This window comes from Fusarium keratoplasticum, chromosome 5 (assembly GCF_025433545.1).
Source record: "Fusarium keratoplasticum isolate Fu6.1 chromosome 5, whole genome shotgun sequence".
Classification (NCBI taxonomy): domain Eukaryota; kingdom Fungi; phylum Ascomycota; class Sordariomycetes; order Hypocreales; family Nectriaceae; genus Fusarium; species Fusarium keratoplasticum.
The window spans coordinates 250,986-270,303 of record NC_070533.1 but is presented as its reverse complement, the minus strand read 5'-3'; the positions used below and the strand labels follow the sequence as shown (position 1 = coordinate 270,303).

At 51.1% G+C, this 19,318-nt stretch overlaps 6 protein-coding genes across 6 annotated transcripts; 5 read left to right on the top strand and 1 right to left on the bottom strand.

Annotated features, from left to right (window-relative positions):
- Positions 1 to 101: 101 nt before the first annotated feature.
- NCS57_00675600 (uncharacterized protein) lies at positions 102 to 2,916 on the bottom strand (the record flags this gene model as incomplete). The annotated part of the gene is made up of 2 exons (XM_053056635.1): positions 102 to 946; positions 996 to 2,916. 2 exons carry the CDS (start codon positions 2,914 to 2,916, stop codon positions 102 to 104), a joined length of 2,766 nt encoding a protein of 921 aa, XP_052912830.1.
- An 818-nt stretch (positions 2,917 to 3,734) lies between these two features.
- On the top strand, positions 3,735 to 4,235 carry NCS57_00675500 (uncharacterized protein; the record flags this gene model as incomplete). Its single annotated transcript, XM_053056634.1, has 1 exon — positions 3,735 to 4,235. One exon carries the CDS (start codon positions 3,735 to 3,737, stop codon positions 4,233 to 4,235), a length of 501 nt encoding a protein of 166 aa, XP_052912829.1.
- Positions 4,236 to 5,129: 894 nt separating this feature from the next.
- NCS57_00675400 (uncharacterized protein) lies at positions 5,130 to 6,389 on the top strand (the record flags this gene model as incomplete). The annotated part of the gene is made up of 2 exons (XM_053056633.1): positions 5,130 to 6,194; positions 6,246 to 6,389. The coding sequence occupies 2 exons, from the start codon at positions 5,130 to 5,132 to the stop codon at positions 6,387 to 6,389; spliced, it is 1,209 nt and encodes a 402-aa protein (XP_052912828.1).
- An 883-nt stretch (positions 6,390 to 7,272) lies between these two features.
- On the top strand, positions 7,273 to 10,049 carry NCS57_00675300 (Helo-like-N domain-containing protein; the record flags this gene model as incomplete). Its single annotated transcript, XM_053056632.1, has 5 exons — positions 7,273 to 8,140; positions 8,261 to 8,607; positions 8,703 to 8,930; positions 8,981 to 9,611; positions 9,871 to 10,049. 5 exons carry the CDS (start codon positions 7,273 to 7,275, stop codon positions 10,047 to 10,049), a joined length of 2,253 nt encoding a protein of 750 aa, XP_052912827.1.
- Positions 10,050 to 11,539: 1,490 nt separating this feature from the next.
- On the top strand, positions 11,540 to 13,016 carry NCS57_00675200 (uncharacterized protein; the record flags this gene model as incomplete). Its single annotated transcript, XM_053056631.1, has 6 exons — positions 11,540 to 11,607; positions 11,663 to 11,735; positions 11,787 to 11,998; positions 12,050 to 12,186; positions 12,244 to 12,407; positions 12,465 to 13,016. The coding sequence occupies 6 exons, from the start codon at positions 11,540 to 11,542 to the stop codon at positions 13,014 to 13,016; spliced, it is 1,206 nt and encodes a 401-aa protein (XP_052912826.1).
- A 3,447-nt stretch (positions 13,017 to 16,463) lies between these two features.
- Positions 16,464 to 17,513, top strand: NCS57_00675100 (Arabinogalactan endo-beta-1,4-galactanase; the record flags this gene model as incomplete). The annotated part of the gene is made up of 1 exon (XM_053056630.1): positions 16,464 to 17,513. The coding sequence occupies one exon, from the start codon at positions 16,464 to 16,466 to the stop codon at positions 17,511 to 17,513; it is 1,050 nt and encodes a 349-aa protein (XP_052912825.1).
- Positions 17,514 to 19,318: the final 1,805 nt, after the last annotated feature.

Below are 19,318 nucleotides of genomic sequence, written 5' to 3'. Positions count from 1 at the left end.
ACTATAATAAGCCACTCATACCTTTCTATCAACGTCTAGATTATAGACGCTATCATCCACCACATGCAATCCGAGATACATGTCCAGAGCCCTCGCTCAAGTCATCCATGTCTCTTTGACGCGTCGCCACATCGAGACGGAATGTCAACATTGTCTCGGCCCGTCACCCATCCAACCATCCTCTGCCACGTGGATGCGTAAGGGTTCCAGTCCGTCTCTCTCCAGCAAAACGACTCCTTGCCCACTGGATATTTGCGTCTATCCTCCAAGGACCATCTCGACCAAATCATTTCCATCCTCCATGACCACCACTCATCAAGTTGCTTCTCGGAAAGATTGCTTGGCGGCGTGTCGAGCAAGTTGAACTCTGCCTGCCGGCCCTGATAGATTTCGAATACTTCTTCCAACTCCACTGCCAGCCATTGGCGAGCATGGCTCCATTGAAGGGCCATGCCCTTCAGGTCGGGTAAGTGATAACAGATGGTCCGGCGGCCCAGCCACTCGACTCTTGGACCGAGCCAGCCGTTTCGCAGGGTCCTTTCAATCTCACTTTGAAGCTTTGCTTGGCGCTTCTCTGTCTCCTTTAGTAGCAGGACTCCTCGCTTGGCTCTGTCTTTCATGCCGTCCAATCTAGGTGTGGCAATGTCCCGCAGGAAGGGGGCGACGTCCTGGATACGTTTAAACCTACTGAGCTGGTAGGCGTTCAACTCGGTCCTGTTCGCAAACCGAATGGCTTTCGATACGTGATCATTCAATTGAAGAAAAAGATCGCAGAACTTGTCCAGCCTGGTTGAATGATCAATGATTTTGCCATAAGTTGGACCCTCAACCTCGTCGGTTTCGTTCAGGCGTCGGCCAACGATCACGTCGATAACATGCTGGACTAAGAGGTTCGCGGTTCCATTGTTCATCTGAGCCTCGGCGTAGTCTCTAAGCTTCGGTATCTCTGGTAGTCATGTTAGCTCTTTGCCCGAGACGATTGACATGAATCTTACTCGACGCGGTCGTGTCAAACGTTGGAGTGGTCGTTGATGCGTGCTCCTGCTTAGTCCAAGAACTGCGAGCTGCCATTGCATCGTGCCAATCTTTGATGAAGCTCTCTGGTATGTCGTCAGGGATGCTTGTATCAGCTGGAAGCCGGCGGCGAGGAGATGGTGGTTCAGCGGTCGGCAGGGAAACTGCTGCCGTAGATGGAGCATGCAACGCGCGGGCGCGAAGCTGATCAGAGCCCAGCTCTTCGGAACCATTCCTCTGCATCTGTTGTATAATTTCCATGTTGGACAGCATGACCTCATTCATGCCGAGACTCGTACCTGTGTAGTAGGAGCCGAATTCAGAATATCCAAATCTGTAGAATATTTTCAACTCAGTCAAGGTGTGGGCAAGGAGGAAACAAAAGTCGTTGGACGGAGATGACCCATCCGGAATGGGAACCGAACTAACGTCTAAGCAAGTGCTGTGAGTAACCACCCAAAGGTCCTCCAAGAAATCTGGCTCCGGCACAAATACCCCAGATGACGTGGTCAGCCAAGGTTCGTACTGCGGAAACTCGGTTGAGTTGGAAAACCACTTGGATCGTACTGGTATCCTCTGGTAGGGCCCGAACGAGGGATTGTGATCATGGGCCAAGCCATCGACGGGGAGCATGCCAGGATGGAGTCTCTGTTGGGAGAGACTGGCCTCGCCAAAGAGAACGACTCTTGATATCGTCGCCAGCGCAATCTCAAGTTCGATGGCCCTCTCGTTCCAGTCTACAGCACGAAACTCGGGGACTCGCAGGTCGGGGAATCGCAAGTCGTGCAAGAACATTCCACCGATGAATGCAACAACACAGGCGAAAATGAGGGGCCAACCTTCCAAGACTGGAGCTGTGGTTGGATCAGGGCTCTTGGAGGTCTCACTCTTGTCCCGAGATGGCTTCTTCGGTTCCGAGAGATTGTTGGGGTTTGGAAGCTCATCATAGGGACTGCCTTCCGTATTGCAGACGGCTGTGCGGCGAGGGGACTCGAGTTGCTGGCATGCCTTCGTGTCAAACCTTTCGCTCGGCAGCCCATCATCTCCAGGCCTCTTGGAGAGGGGCTTGACTTGGTGCTCGATGGATCGAGTAGGCTGGTCCAACTGATTGTGCTCCTTGGTGGCTCCTGCTGGTGTGGTCCGTTGTCCGGTTGTGCTATTCTTCTGTTTTCCAAGTGAGATCACCGTATCAGATTTTGCTGAATCCAAAGGCCACATTGAGTGGCGTTGATCCTCTTTGGGAAACTCGTCCCCAAACTTATCGATGTTGGGACGGGAAACGACATCATTGATAGATAAAATCTGAGGAAGCAGATCTGTGGCAGTTGTAGCCGTGTGGAAGAACTCAGATACACCTTGGTGAACAAGGCAATGCCGCTTCTGTGGGGGGTCGTCGCTGCAGCGGCTGTCGCTATTCGCGTCGACAGGGTGTGCCCTCTTGGATGGGATAGAAGACAGAGGTTTATACGGGCTCTGACGGTGCTTAGAGTCAACAGGTGCAGGAGGCTCTCGGGACTGATCAAGTGCACTGGGGTGGGATCGAAGAGAGCGGTCAATCCCGGCGATGATAGTGGCATTGGAACGTTGAGACCGTGGAACCATCGACATCCCGGATTTGCGAATAGGACGAGAAGAGCGACCCAATTGATGAGCTCGATCGAAGCGGCCGGTAGGATGGTTTCCGGTTGGGGCCTCGGTTGGTGGGAGGCGACAATGGGAGGGTCTTTGTGAGGGTCTAGGTATGACTGGCAACTGGTGGCGTATCGTGCCCGAGAAGGAGTAAAGAGGTGGTCGAGATCGAGAACGGCGAGCGTCTGGCTTGTCCGGTGAGGTCGGGGCCATGACTGCAACTTGAAGACGGAATAGTAGGGCAATGCCGGTTCCTAGAGGGGCAGTGACCATGGTCAGCAAGCCATAGATCTAAGGTGAAGGGCGAGGGAATCGAAGAGTCCTACCTGTATCAACACAGAGATAACTTTAGCAACGGTGGGCGAGGAGTCCAGAGAGAACACGACGAGCAGATGAGCAGATGAAAAGGCCAAAAAATCACCACATGAAGAAAGTAGGCAGGCTCCCAGTACGAGAAGTTGCAAACAAAGAAGCCCGCTCGAGCCATGTCACGTGCCAAACTGGAGTGTCACATGAACAACAGCCAGTGGTGGTTGATGTTGAGTACAAAACCACGATAATAAAGGGTCAATAAAAACCAAGACATACATCAATAACCCTCCGATAGATTGCGTCGCAATTTCAATGGTCCTGGAGTCTTTGCCTTTACCCCAGAGATCCAAACCAAAGGCAGGCAAAATCTCACCCACAGCCGTGCACGAGTGGCTGAGCAACCATCCTTCAAAGGGAGAACCGCCAGTAGACCAACGCCTTGCGGCCTAAGGAAGAAGCCTTGAGGTTGGAAAAGATTGGATGCTTTTGTTCCATTTACGTCATTGACCTTCCTTAAGCCAAGACTCTGGTCAGATGTCCTGAAACCTTGGCTTGGCTCTGCCAGGTCTTGCCAGCCTACCTGCCCGCTCGCCATGGGACCTTCAATCTAGGCGTCAGAGGCCCTTGGTATTTCATCTCATTGTAATTCCCACATTAAATATGCCGGTGCCCTACCTTGGTTGAATCTTTCATCGCCACTCTTCAACATACCTTTGGCACATACCGCAGCTCTCACACCCATCACGTTGTTCCACTCTTGTTCACGCCTGTCCAACAGCATGATCAACCTTCAGGTCATCCTAGTCATGGTGGCATCTGCTCTTCTCGGCGCCCTTGGCATGACTGGTTGGCACTCGGTCTACGGCAAGCAGCGTATCAAGCCTGCAAGCGAGCACATTATCAGCATTTGCCAACTCCACCACCGTCTTCTCACGACATATCCGACCCAGAAACCTACCACCTTCTTCCAGCATCTCGACCTGAACCACAGCGAGGCACCGTTCACTGACCCGCGCTGGCTCGTCCCCGGAGAGGCTGCCAACGACAAGGCGCACGACGCCATCAACAAGAAGTGGGCGGAACATGTGCAGCGGCTCCAAAACAGCCCGCGCGAATCAGAGGAAGAACAAGCCCTGTATAGCAGAGTGGCGGAGGCGATGCAGGACCACCAACTCATGGCGGTGTACATGGATAAGTTCATACCCGAGCTGGTCAAAGCCCAGGGGGGTTTCAAGTGGCTGAAGAAGAATTGCGGGCAGAGCTGGAAGAAGGAGAAGTAGGGACATTTGTTGCAGGGAAGCAGGAGTTCGTCTCAGCCCGTCACTTGTTCTGCAGTAGCCGAGCTGATCTGCCTCTCAGAAGTGGGGAGCTGGGATATGGGTGTCGGAGATTGGACTGTAAGCTGGGAGTGTGGGACACGGGATGTGTAGTCCAGAACCAACATGCAATATCCCTGAAGTGTCTAGGCTTGGCCTTGGCGCAACCTTCATCGCCAATACGACCTTGTTAGTCTGTCTTCCTGCCCAGATTGCTAGTTTCATAATATCGATTTCGCCTCACAAATAGGGCTTCCTATTGTCCCTGAACTAGAGACCGCCGTGGCGCGCTGAAATTGAGAGTCGCATTACGTTCGTATTCCCCGTATTCCCGTCCATCGTGCATCTTTCTATTGTTCCTCTATTCACAGCTTCACAGTTCCACTTTTTGAGACTTGTCATTTTCCTCCTCCACTCTGATAGGCTCGCAACCTGGTATTGGAAGACGGCCACCCGCGTCTGGCGCTTGCAGACCCAGTCGCTTAGCGACATCCACCGTTGGTCAGTCCGCATCCTACTCAGCGCTGTTTGCATGAACCAGTCATCAGAGCGGCTCCTCCGTCAGGTAAGCAGTGAATGGCAAGTAGTCCATCGCCGTTCTAAGGCATACGGACGGCTAAGTGGCGCAGCCCTGTAATGAGTCAAGCATTCTACCCTCTTGAACAGCATCAAGCTATTCCTAGCACCAACAGTGTTCAGGGAAAGGGGTTCTCCGCAGCCGTAGGGGGAGCTAGCTCCTTTCAAGGTCTTTTGGTGGCCCCGCGTCTCACTTTGGTCAACGTTTCTGCAACCATTCTCTTGCAACCCATCCTCACCAGCAACCGCAGTTCTTCCTTCCTACCACCTTGTTTGTTCAACATGCGATTCGGCCGTCTTTCCTCTTGGGGCGGAAGATCCTCCGAGTCATCCAGGCGCACCAAATCCAGAAAGGGCGACAAGAAGACGAAGAATGTTCGGCATAGCGACTCCAACTCCGACAACGAAGGTATAACCACCAAGGAGCACCAAAGAAACGGTTGGAATGTTGGAAGATTCGTCGGCCAAGCCCTCTCGAACCCAACCGTACAGTACCTGATGCCGGGAGCACTTTTTGCGTTTGCTTGCATTCTGATCGCCCAATGGCTTACCCCGCGCGAGGCAGGAGACGGTTTTTGGGATACTCTGAAGACGTGGGCCATGGCTCAGCCAGGAGTGGGATGGCCCTCGGTCGCCATGGCGTTCATCGACCGTTTCCCAGGAGTTTTGAATTGGTGGAGCACCGATTCAAAGAACAGGACAATCTCCACCATTCCCCAAGCCCGGTTCATTTCGCCCATCTCTGCCGAGGAGGCTTTTGTTATCCCGGAATATCTAACGACGCTCAAGTCATCCATCACCCGGTCGGATGTCATGGACAGAGACTTCGCGCTACCCCCGGCCATGGAGCGCTCATTTCGACGAGCCATGAAGGAGGCCGAGCTGTTCAAGGAGATCCACGATGGCTTGATGACTGACGTAAAGTTGACATTCGCTGGGCACTATGATCGGCTGAGTCAACTTCACATCGACATCGAGAGGTCCATCATCGACATTGCCGATCGCAAGGAGACGAAGACGTCTTATTTCTGTGGATTGTTCACGAAGGATCAGCCCTACGCCAGAGCCAGGAACCACCACAAAAGCCTTCGATCGATCACCGACGACATGTTCGAGGCCACCATGTCTGAGATGAAACTACTGGCAAGATATCGCGAGAAGCTGCGTGTATTTGAAACCAATGCGGAACCTCACGGAGCCATATGCGGACTCCGCTCAAAGACACTCAAGTCGATTCAGAGATGGACAAAAGAAACCAAGGATATTCGAGCAGAAGTCAAAGTCATGTGCAACTCCTCCAAGCGCTCCAAGGTAAAATTGGGGGTGGGGGAGGAAGCTCTGGGACGTGTATGTATGACTCAGTGTTGCCATCTCTGAGAGGAAACTAACGTTGCGCAGCATCTGGCCAGCATCGACGCTGTGCGCCAAGGTCTTCTCAACCTGCAGCATGATCAAGCCAAGACCTTAGAAACGGCCCTTCTCAGCTATTGCAAATCACTGCTGGAAGCGATGCGGAGGTTGGCCGAGTTTGGGAACGGGTGAAGATCCTCTCCAGACACATTTCTTTTGTTGAACATACTGTAACTTCATTACTTTTAATAGAAATCTCCTCATTGTAAACACTGGCTCCCTGTGTATGAACCTTTGCTTGATGTCGTTATGCCATCGCTCTCACCAACTCTCTGTCTTCTGGCTCAATTAACCCATCAAGAGCCGGGCTTCAACTATAATAAAGAACGCATTGTTCTGAGCCATGCGAGTTGTCATTGCGTCGACAAGCTTCTTATCCCAGGTTACCTCGGCCACCTCCACACCAATGCCGTCTCCAGGGATGGCCGCTATCAGGTAAGGGCGGGTAAAATTGTTCATTGTTGGGGAAATTCAGAGAAGTGGACAGAAGTTCCAAGAACGAAGGGGGTTTCGGATAGGTATGGGTCGTTTTATCTAAATAGAGCTTGGTGTCAGAATATTAAACAAACTACAGGCGCTTTCATGCTCACTCTCAGCTCAGTAGAACATCTGCTTGACGTCGCCCCCAGGTAGATAAGTGTGCCGGTTGCGAGGCCGAAGTTGACCGGCCAATACCGGCAGATGGCCTCTGCTATGGCGAGATTCGCTTTTTCAGGCTTTCTAGTGAAGCTCCTAGAGCTTCAAATCATGAGTGGAACGAGGCTCACCACCTTTAAACCTAGATGTAGAGCGGAAGAAAAGTGGAAAGGGATAAAACTGAGAGGTGAGGCATCGCGAACCAGGCTGTGAGAAGTTGAAGCCACCAATTATCTCGTCTCCCGTGTCAGCCAAGGCAGACGACACTCTGCACAGCCTGCTTCCACGGAAGCGGAGAAACTGCGACCGTACAAAGGGACAAAGTTGATCTTTCAGCCTGAGTCTGCCCAACCTGTCCACTTTCATCACCACAAACACCATGGACAGCGTCACCGGTGCGCTCGCCATCATTGATTTGAGCATCAAGTCGGCGAAAGGCATTCGAGACTTCCTACGAAACTTGAATGACGCGCCTCAGACTGTTGCCCAGCTCGCCCAAGATGTCGAGATACTATCCACGTTCCTCGAGCGGCTGTCACAATGTCCCTTGGACATTTCTTCGCCCAAGACCGTCGCATCGCTGAGATCACACCTGGATACCTGCGCAAATACGCTATCCGACTTCGATGCTCTTCTAAAGAGTCTACATCCCGTCTCAACGAGCCGAGCCGACCGATTACGTATGAGATTTCGCGCTGTGCGGAAGGACAAGGATATTGAGAAGGCCCAGGACCGAATTCGAGCCTTCGGGACCCAAATCAACTTATATCTCACGCTACTTCAGGCTGAAGCCACCGCCAGGACCTCTTCCATCAATGCGAGCACGGCTGAGACAACTGAAAGCATCATTCAACAGATCTTGGCCAAGATGGGAAGAATCCAAGATCCCCTAGACAAAAAAGGCACAGAGAATGCCAACCCAACAGCGACAGGGGAGCTTGCCGGAAACAGGCGCCAAGATATCTCGGGCGTTGCCGAGCCGGAAGCCATGGAGGCGTGCTCCAAGCTGGAGGAGAGTGTCTCTCGCTTGTCTCGCCTGGTCGGCAACAACGGGTCGACGCTGGACGCGGAGGATGCGGGTCAGATCATTAATGACCTGGAGCGACTGATTCAGTCGGCAAGAGACAAAGTCTGGAAGGACCAGAGCACGCTATCGCTGCCTCAGGAACTACCAAGCCTTCCAAACGAACTGCGAATGATCGGGGGGATGATTTATAGCGCTCCAGTGATAGCCATCAACCCTAACAGTGAGTTTCCCCATTCATGTACTCCGAAGCCACAGCGATCCCTTTGAGTACCACGATCTGGCTAATAGTTCAAAATGCAAGGTCCCAGGACCATCCTCGCGAGTGTGCCCAAACGCGTAGGCATCAAGCAGAAGCGGCTTAGAGAGGAGATAGGCATTGACTGTGGAGTTCTTACCATCACCACAAACAAGAGGAAACGACTTGTACACGAAAAGACCTCTGAGGGCCCCCTAGACAAGGAACAACCTCACGGGGATGTTGTGGCTGGCCTTTCGTTCCGGCCAACGAACCATGCGCTAACTATCCACATTTCCGTCACACAAGGCCAGCTCTTCGATCACTGCGTTCAGAGCATCCCAAGAATTTCTATCAACCCCATCATTCCCCGTGGCTCACCAGTTTTTGATATCGTGAGACAAGGCCGAATTCACGAGTTCCGGGTCATGCTTGCAGAGGGCAAGACTAATGTGAGAGTTCAGGACGAGAGAGGAACAGGCCTGCTTCATGAAAGTCTCGGCCAGCAAGTCACTTCATGCATTACAACTACTAACATCATCATCAGTATGCCACAGCATGGCCCGAAATATGCCAACTTCTCATCGAGGCCGGGTTGGACGTCGATGCGATAGGCTGTTACAACCACCGTATCGAGAGAACTCCCTTGATAATAGCACAACAGTTAGATCGGAATGACATTCTGAGACTACTGCTGCAGCATGGGGCAGATCCACTTTTAGATGCAAACGAGAACCTCAGTCCATTGGTGGAAGCCTGCGCCGAAGCGGATGCTGTATGGACTCAAGTCGCGATGTGAAACTGAGTATCTACTGACAAATGCAGTCCGCTTTAAGATTTTATACGCATTATGGCGCTCCATTTCTCTCAGGTGCAGTTAACGAAGTCGACGAAATGGGACGAACGATGCTACATCGAGTGTGTGGCTCATGGCCACGGGGACATTGTAATTGCGATGCCCTGGCTGCTCTCATCGACGCTGGGGCGAACATTCAAGCCCGTGTGACCAACAACTACATGGCCTTAATGAAGGGCTTCACTTGCCTCCACACTCTCGTTTACTTTGCATGGAACCCTTCGACGAGTGACGAGCTGGAAAACTTGGTCTATTTGATCCAGCGAGGGGCTTCAGTCTACACAGTCGACGACAATCATCGATCGGTATCCATGACAGCATACATCCAAAACGAGTTTGAATGTGAGGGCGAATGGACCCCAGTTGGTGGATATAGGGGTGATCTATGGGATGCTGCCCTCGTAACCTGCGGATACAATCTATCGGAATTCCGCAGGTTTTACCCCAGGGCACCAAGATACGACTCAAGGTACAAGAGGTCCGATTTTGAAAAGCTCTGGGAGGGTATTGAACACCTCTGCCCTTACTGGGACGATCACAGATGGCCAGAGACTGGGACTCACGGGGGTTACTCTATGGACGCAGATGATGAAGGCTCAGGTTCGAGTCAATGCGATGGTTGCGAGCCATCGTATCTCGAAGACAGTGACATTCATGAACCCCAGTCAGGTTGGATCACTGGATCGCTTGGAGAAGAAGAGACTAGCCATGATGGCATAGTTGAAGACGAGACCAGTGAGACCGAGAGAGGTGCTCGAGAAACTGTCAGCGACAGTGGGAATAAGGTCATGTGGAAGAACATAGACCTTGATAACCCGTGGACGGGTTGAAGGCGACTTCATGGTCTCAGCCAAACTAGGTCTCCCCACTGGTCTCAAGTTCGGCCTCAAGGTGGCCTCACTGGACCTTTCTATCAGGTTGATTGATGAACCTTCCGCCAAGGGTGCGGCTCAGTATTCTGGTTCCATCGAGGGCGACAGCAAGGGCTTCTCTAATGCTTTCAAGGAGACGGGTGGATGCAAGGGCATTGCAACGTAGATCACGTGGCGCAACCAGCTCTTTGTCGATGTCTTGAAGCTCACCCACGGTGACCTCCATGATACGAAGGGCAAGCTGGTTAACCGTGGCTACATCAAGTAGGTTCTCGTTTCCACTTTTTGGCTGTCATGAGACTAACGATCCATAGAATTCCCGGCATCGAAATGCTCAAGGACCCGTGTCTCACCCATACCGTTACCGGCGTGGAGGTTAGAGACTGCATGGTCACGTGGTTGGTGCAGGGTAAGTACGAGACTCCAGCCAAGATTACTGGCTGCTTGATGATTGGTGGGAATGGGAGTGATTACAGTGTTGGTGTTGAAGATGTGGCGAGGAATGGGTGATCAGTGCTTTCAAACATGGAGGGACCAACAAACTTGTGTGATTCGGTCAAATGTACATGATTAATTTCGCTTAGTGAAAAATTGACAATGAATGATAATTCGTCTTTTGAGGCTTTCAGAAAGCCAAGAATTGGAATGTTGACCAGGAACGGGTGGCGTCAACAGTCCCGGCATGGCGTTTTCTAGTTGTAGACCGAACTTACCCTACTGGGCTTGAAGGAATAACTTCGGCAATCAGAGTTTTTTTCAGCCCTGGCCGTGACAGCCGTTACAGGGCCGTTTTGTGGCCTGTTCAGCCTCAAGATGTGTCTGCCTCGCTTGGATCTTTAAGCGACATGCCACTCCCAAAAATGAAAGGCTCACCCGCTCTGACAAGAACCCCTGTACGTCATGCAATTACGAACAGCCTGATCTGAGCCAGGCCTCCGATGCGACTCTGTTCCTGGGGCCCCTGGATCCGATGGAAAGGTTCTTATCTGGGTCAATGGATCCGTTGCCAGGAGCATCTGAACTCTAACAGGCCCTCGCCACGTGTCGAATCTCAGACCTTGCTCCGATTGCGCAACGAGGTCATGGGTCTATTGCTTTTGTGAGGCTCCACGATGACATCCAGGGGTTTGCGTCTGGCGTACGTGAACCAACAAATTGCCTCAGCTTGATCCGAACCGGCCGAAACCCACCAGTTCGTGGCGTTTGATAAGTCGGGATTAGAGCCCAAATTGTGTAATAGCGCGTGTCGTGAGACGCTAACTCGGGGCTCGGTCCAGCTTCCACAGGCGTCGAGAACGATTTAGTGGGCGGGTATCAACAGCCTCTGACTCGCAGTTGGCAGGTGGTCGACATGCCGTCAACGCTAGCAAGGGGGACGAAAAACCGTGCGCAGGGGACGCCGACAATGTCCGGGCGTTGTTGGATGGGATGACTTTTCGAGGTCTGAGTGTTGAAAACCGGGTCTTTTTCAAGCCATGCCTTGCTATTCTTAATCGTGGGACTTTGGCCCCAGTGGGAACGAGCTTAACTGACGCGTGTTGAAATCTGGGTCTCAAAATCCCCAGCTTCCCCCTTGCTCCCATGCCCCGAGGTTTTGCGTCCCGTTTTTCAGAGTTGTTGGATGGCAGCTTGTGAAGTTGCATTCTGTCGATCAACATGTCGAATCTCGACACTGAGATGTGGGCGTGGTACGCCCTGACCCTGGTGGTGGTTCTCTCGAGAATGTGAGTCGCTTTTTTGCTTTTTTGATGGTTCGCTTCCGATCTAACGCGTATCTAGGATCTCGAGAAGAATGCTGCTGGGATCATGGAAGAACATGTTGGCTGATGATTACCTCATGGTTTTCACGATGGTAACCTCCCACAGAGACGACCCCATTCTTCATGAGGCTAACAATTTTTAGATCACATACACAATATTGTTGGTCATTGTCAAAGTGTTGACCTATACACCAACCAACCTCATCCAGCCCGGAGAAAAGGTTGATCTCAATGACAAGCAAAACATTGCCGACAGGCAATATGGATCCAAGCTCGTCTTGGTGACTGAGCAGATGCAGATGTTTACGCTTTGGGGAGTCAAGGGCTGTCTCTTGTTCATGTACGGCCGACTGACGTGAGTGTTTCTCCCTTTCCTATTGACGATACCATACTAATGATACCAAAGTTTGAGTTTGCGGCAAAACTTCTTTGTCAAGATCGTTACCGGATACGTGGTCTTGGGATTCGTCGTGATGCAGATCCTGTGGTTTGCCGCTTGGTGCAGACCCTTCAGCCACTACTGGCAAGTTCCGCCTGAAGATTGTAAGAACATCCGACGTTGCCACTGTTGCATGTTCATTCGACTAACTTTGGATCTAGTGAACTGCTCGGCAGAGACCAATCACATGATTACCAACGCCGTCATGAACATTTCTTCCGACATTATGATTATCGCCCTTCCGATGCCGGTGTTTTTGCAGTCGCAGCTTGCCATCAAGAGAAAGGTTGTCCTGTGCGCTGTCTTCGCACTGGGAATCTTCACGGTAAGTTTTCAGGCTGTTTGGGTTTTCCGGGTCTTGCTAACTCGGGTTGCGAATCAGATCCTGGCAGCTGCTCTCAGCAAATATTACAGTCTTGGAGATCCATACGGCAGCGAGTGGATCTACTGGTACATCCGCGAAGTGTCCACAGCCATCATCACCGCCAACCTTCCCCTCACATGGACACTACTTCAACGCGTCTTCAGACTGGGCTCTTTCGCTGCCAGATATGGCAAATCGTCAGGCCAGCGCACCGGCGAGGCTACTTCCCGCTTCAGGTCGAACTACGGAAATCTCACCAGCGTTACACGTGAGGAACGAAGAACGAGGTTGGGGACAAGCCATGAGCCAGGACTCAGCATCTCGGAGAGTCAGGAACAGATCAACAGCGGAGACAGCATTCCACTCAAGATTTACCAGAAGAACGAAGTCACTGTTACGACGAATGAGTTGGAAACTGGTCGTCGGGTTTCTTCACCGACAGAAACGCAAGCCGGACTCGACAGGGCGGCGTTTGGGGAGGAGCATGGCCAGGCGAGCAGCACGAATGGGGATAAACCCGCGAGTGAGATTGAGCTGGGTGTTGTTACAAAAGCATATCACGGAGTCTGAAAACGGACTAATCTAGACAAATAATTCCCTAATTAATGCCAAGACCGTTTAATTTGTAATGCACTCCTTGAATGTTCTACCGTTTAACTGAAACAGGGGTTGATTGATGGGGGAGTTCAGCGTCGGCCGTCGGGGCCTCCTTGTGTCGTCCGGGTTGAACTTGAAGCATCTGGGCGTAAGAGACATATTTTCAAAATCAAGTTGCTATGTATCGTCACCTTTATGCCGGCTGAGAGTTGCTCCTCACTGCACGACATGAACTTGTTCGAGCCCTAGGGTAAGTGGCAATTCTGTCAACTCAACGAACAACGTTTCCTTGATTCTTTCAGTGGTAACGTACATGATAAGCATGTGCACCAAACAAGTATGTGCACCAAAAATCCCTCAATCATCACCAATGCCATTTGATCAATTAATTATCAACCAAAAATCATGCCTCAACCCTATTCTGAACGTCAAATCCTTCTTGCGCTTCAAGCGCTCCAAAATAACCCAAATTTAAGTCTCCGAGGCGCTGCTAGGCTATACCAAGTTAACTATTGGGCCTTACGTCGCCGGCACAATGGCATTCAATCTCGACGCGATTGGATTCCTAAATCACGCAAACTATCTAATCTAGAGGAACAGATCATTATTCAGTTCATTCTCGACCTGGATTCGCGAGGATTTCCCCCGCGACTGCGTAGTGTTGAAGAAATGGCCAATCGATTGCTCGCCGACCGCGACGCGCTACCCGTCGGCAAGCGCTGGGCTTCCAACTTCGTTAAGCGACACCTAGACCTTAAGACGCGTTTTTTTCGGAAGTACGACTACCAGAGAGCCAAATGCGAAGATCCAGCTATTATTCGTAACTGGTTTACGGTTGTGGCGAACGTAATCGCGAAGTACGGCATCCGATTAGAAGATATCTATAACTTTGATGAGACTGGCTTTATGATGGGTATAATTCAAAGCGGAATGGTCGTCACAGGCACAGATAGGCGTGGAAAGCCGAAATCAGTGCAGCCTGGAAACCGGGAATGGATTACAGTCATTCAAGCGATCAATGCCGAAGGCTGGGCGATCCCGCCGTTCATCATCGGCGCGGGCCAATATCACCTCGCCAACTGGTACCGAGAAAGCAACCTCCCGGGCGATTGGGCTATTGCGACGACCCAAAATGGCTGGACTGATAACGAGACTGGTCTCGAGTGGCTCAAGCACTTTGACCGGTGCACAACCAATCGATCAATTGGTGTCTATCGTCTCTTGATCCTCGATGGCCATGAAAGTCATCATTCTATCGATTTTGAGAGATATTGCCAGGATAACAACATTATCACGCTCTGTATGCCGCCTCATTCATCTCATCTACTTCAGCCCCTTGACGTCGGGTGCTTCAGCGTGCTTAAGAACGCTTACGGTCGAGAAATAGAGCATCTGATCAGATGCTCTATAACCCACGTTTCAAAGACCGAGTTCTTTCCGGCCTTCCACGCCGCATTTCAGGCCACTATGACAGAAAGAAATATCAGATCAGCCTTCAGAGGAGCCGGTCTTGTTCCTCTTGACGCGGAAAGTGTCGTCTCGAAGCTTGATGTGCAGCTACGGACTCCAACGCCGCCTGAGGAGGTGGCTGAACCCTTGACGCCTTGGGTCTCAAAGACCCCAAAGACCGTGCTTGAGGCTCAATCTCAGTCAGATTACCTCGAGAGACGAGTTATAACGCACAAAAAGCAGCTCCCCAGAGTCAATTCTAGAAGCTATACGGTCTTCTTCTAAGGGAACAAAGATAGTCATGCATAAGCTTGCCTTACTCGAGGCTAGGGTCAAAGACCTTGAACAGGCAAATGAGATACTAAGCCGGCGCCGGAGGGCAAAAAAAGGACTAGACTACGGAGAAGAGGGGTAATGACGGTAGAGGAAGGAAGGCAAGCAATTGATCAAATGGATGTTGATGCGCAGGTAGTGGCGGAATCGTCGAGATGTGGTGGTCAAGGAAGGTCGGCGCGACCGGGGGTTCGGCATTGTGGTGTCTGCGGCAAGCCCGGTCATAATGCAAGAACGTGTCAGGTAGTGATTGAGACGTCTGGGGAAGAGTATAGTGAGTAGTTTTAATTGATCAAATGGTTTATGATGTTTTTATTGCGGCTTCTATCTTATGGGTATAGGAAAAGTGGTGCACATACTTGTTTGGTGCACATGCTTATCATGTACGTTATCAGGACAATTAATATGCAATAAAGACGCCGTATATTGGATGACGTATATTCTAAGTTATTCCAGATTGAACATGCCTCTGAGAGGTGAGTTCTTCGTCGTGGGAAAATGCAACTATAGAACTTAAGGACGCTTGTTTCAATGAAACCAAGCAAAGCCCAGAGGACCAAAATAAGTTTTCAACACGTGACTCAGCTGAGCAGGACTCAGAACACTGATGATTGGGATTCTGTTCACGGCCTTCATTTTAACAACATTTTCGATTTATGACCTGTCAGCCTGGACTTAAATAGAAACTGTTACTCGCACGCAAACCTCGGATATCTGAATCATGCAGGACTAAAGAGAGATGGTTTATTACTTATAGTCTAACCCGGAGACTTAAGTTGATGAGCACGGTAATATTCTGCCTTGAGGGAGAGGCCGTAATTAAGCACCTCGATCTTTGACGTCCTGCAACTTCATTTTTCTAAGTTTGAGAGGTGACTAGAAAGGAAAAGATGGTCCTTCCCCGGAAATGAAATGACACCGATAAAGCTCGGGAATCTAAAGACACGAATCAACCCAGCCGAATCTGCCGTTCAGATGTCGGCAGTCATTGGTGCGGATCGCGGATGCAACCTCAAAGATCTGCATTCATCGATCACGGGTGTGACAGACTAGCTAGACCATTAAGGAATAGCCCAGCTGCCCTTGTCAAAGACACTGTATCAATTAATTCTCTTGATTTCATCAAGAAATAGTTGACCCTGCCAGCATTATGTCAGGAAGTTGACGCGACATTTCGGGCTCATCTTGGTGATACAAAATTCCCAAGTCGTCATGGCTGGCTCTAAATAAGCTTTCTGATCTCGAGAATGTCCATGAAGCCGCGCTTTCCGTGGTAGACACACCATATTTCATGGCGGTGTGAGCCGGAGGAGCCAGTCCTGCAACGGACTCACAACCTCCGATTGGCCACCTACTCATCTGGTCCTATATCCGAAGCTAACGTGTCTCCCTATTTGATACGAGGCATTATTAAGGACTTTGAGTTTCACGGAAAAAAAAGCAGTGAAACACTATAGCGCGACGTATATGGACCCTTGATTGGAGGAGAAACACACATCCTAGTCGCAATGTTACATGCCAAAATCGGACCACGGGGTTTTAGGTCCGTGATCCGAGACTACTTAAAAGACGTGGTCGCTGGTTGAAACGAATGGTCTTTCTTTGATTGATAGACACCGGACCTATACGGACGACAAGATGGTGGCTCTTCGGTTCTTGGCATTCGTTTCTTATTGCTCTCTGGCCCTTTCGGCCTTGACCTATCGAGGTGTCGATTGGTCTTCCCTGCTCCTCGAGGAAGCCAAGGGAATCAAGTACACCAACGGCGGCTCATCGCAGTCCCTCGAAAAGATCCTGGTTGCCAACGGCGTCAACTCAGTCCGACAGCGCGTCTGGGTGAACCCATCCAACGGCGATTACAACCTCGACTACAACCTCAAGCTTGCCAAGCGTGCCAAGGCTGCTGGCTTGAGTGTTTACCTTACACTGCATTTCAGCGACACCTGGGCTGATCCGGCTAACCAAAAGATTCCTTCTGGTTGGCCGACTGGTATTGATGACCTTTCTTGGAGACTTTACAACTACACACTCCAAGTCTCCAACGCCTTTCAATCTGCTGGCGTCGCGCCCTCTATTATCTCCATCGGCAATGAGATCACTGCTGGTCTTCTCTTCCCTACTGGTTCGACCAAGTCATTTTACAACATCGGCCGACTTCTCAACTCCGCAGCCTTCGGTATCAAGGATTCTTCCCTCAACCCCAAGCCCAAGATCATGATCCACCTCGACAAGGGTTGGGACTGGGGTACTCAAGAGTACTTTTACACCAACGTCCTCAACGCTGGAGCCCTCAAGCTTTCCGACTTTGACATGATGGGCGTCTCTTACTATCCTTTCTACGGAGCTGGTGCTACCTTCTCGGCTCTTGAGACGTCGTTGAAGAACATGGCCAGCAAATGGGGCAAGGAAATCGTTGTCAGCGAGCTCAACTGGCCTACCTCTTGCCCTTCGCCTGCGCAGGCTTTCCCTAGCGACATGCGCAACATTCCGTTTTCCGCCGCTGGCCAGACTCAATTTATTGAAAAGGTGGCTAGTATTGTGAGCAAGGTTAACCGTGGAAGGGGACTGTACTACTGGGAGCCAGCTTGGATGAACAACCAGGCCCTCGGGTCGTCTTGTAACTCGAACACTCTGTTTTCGTGGCCTGGCGCAGCACTTTCTAGTCTTTCCGTGTTTAAGAAGATTTAAAAAAGCTGGAATAGGAGAGGGAATTCATTTTTTTCTCATGAAATTTTGTACATAGGCATGGTCATACATACATACATTCGGTTCACCCTACTTTAACCCAGCCCTTGACGTGAAGTTCACCAAGAGTTGCAACGACACCCAAAGCCCAGCCTTAAATGCCTTGGAATGAACTACAACAGCTGCTTTCAATCTACTCATCATCATCATCATCATCGTCATCGTCATCGGTTTCAGTGTCAGTCTCCTCGGTCCCCGAAGACCCGGAGCCCGCCCTAAACGCATCGGATTCTTCACCATCCGACGCCTCGCCATCCTGGCCGCTGTGCTCGCTCCGCTCGTCCTCTGACTCGATAAAAAAGGTCCATCGTTTGAAGGTGTGACCTGTTTCGTGCACCTCGTTTCTGTGCGGGAAGCACTTGAAGCAGAACCAGATAGCTTCAGTACAATCTCGACACCTATGCCACTGGCCAGAACTCGGCTATAGATACAAGATATATTAGTAACCACATGGAAACATAAAACTTGACGACTTACCAATAGACAGCTTTCACAACTTGTGTTGATATACTCCTCTGGCGTTGTCGTGTGGAATGCAGGGTCCCAGATTTGCTTGACTCCGTCTGGGCCGATGCGCTCCCTCTTGTCCTCGGGAGGCTCCAAAAGTTCGAGTGGACAATCATAGTCCGAAATAGCGACCAGATTGGCGAGTTTCCGGGCTGACCACCGGCCGTCGTAGCTCACGGGCCAGATATCAGCTCCGTATTCTTTCACGAGCATGTTGAGCATCATGGAGTCGGCTATTTCGGACCTGCATGCATACATGAGAGGTGTCCATCCACCTATATCCTTGGAGTCGATGTTGAAACCTTGGTGACTTGCTTTGAGAATTATCCTGGCACACTCTACAGGGTCTCCCCCGCCTACTGCGAGGTGTAAAGGGGTCCGCCCGTAGTTGTCCGGGGAACATAGATCAGCGCCGGCTTTGACAAAGTAGCGGATCTTCCTGTATCCAATGTAGGGCTCTGCATTAGCAGAAAAATAGTGGATGGCGCGTCGACCCTCATTATCGGCGGCGTTGATGTCGCCCCCGTGGCGAATGAGATACCGCGGCTTCTTCAGCTTGTGGTGTCTGGCTAACGCGATGATGGGGGTTTCTCCAGAGTCGGTGGCCTTGTTGACGTCCACACGAAGGTCGCTCACAAGATATCTGAAAACAGAGCGATGGTGAGCCAAGTAGGACTTTTCAGGAATGGTGGTGTATAAGAGAGGCTCGCCAGCAGGTAAAGGACCAGGAGTATTGGGATCAGCTCCGGCGTCGGCGAGAATTTGCACCATTTCGAGGTAGATTTCGTCATCGACTTCCTTTTCTTGGCGGCAGGCTATGTGCAAAAGGCTTCCGAGGTGTGGGATGTAGATATCTGCCCGGGCTCCTCTGGTGATGAGGTATTTCATCACGGCGACGTTGCCCTCCTGGGTGGCAACGGCCAGCGGCGTCAGACCTTGGTCATTCAGAGAATTGACTGGGACCCCCGAGTCGATCAGTAGCTTGACGACCTGCACTGGGGTATATTGCTTCAACCAGTGCAGTGCAGTGTTTTTATCTTCATCGACCTCACTGGCATCTGTCCCTTGCCGGAGGCAGAGCTTCATGAAACTGAGCAGTTCTGGGACCTTTTCTTCGAGCAGTGGGTTTGAAAAGCCCCAAAGAAGTTGCTTTGGGTCTATAAACTCGGCCAGGCCGGCTCCAGCTTCGAGGAGGAGGCTAGCGCAGTCGAAGTTCTGGTTCTCAACGGCAAAAGAGAGAG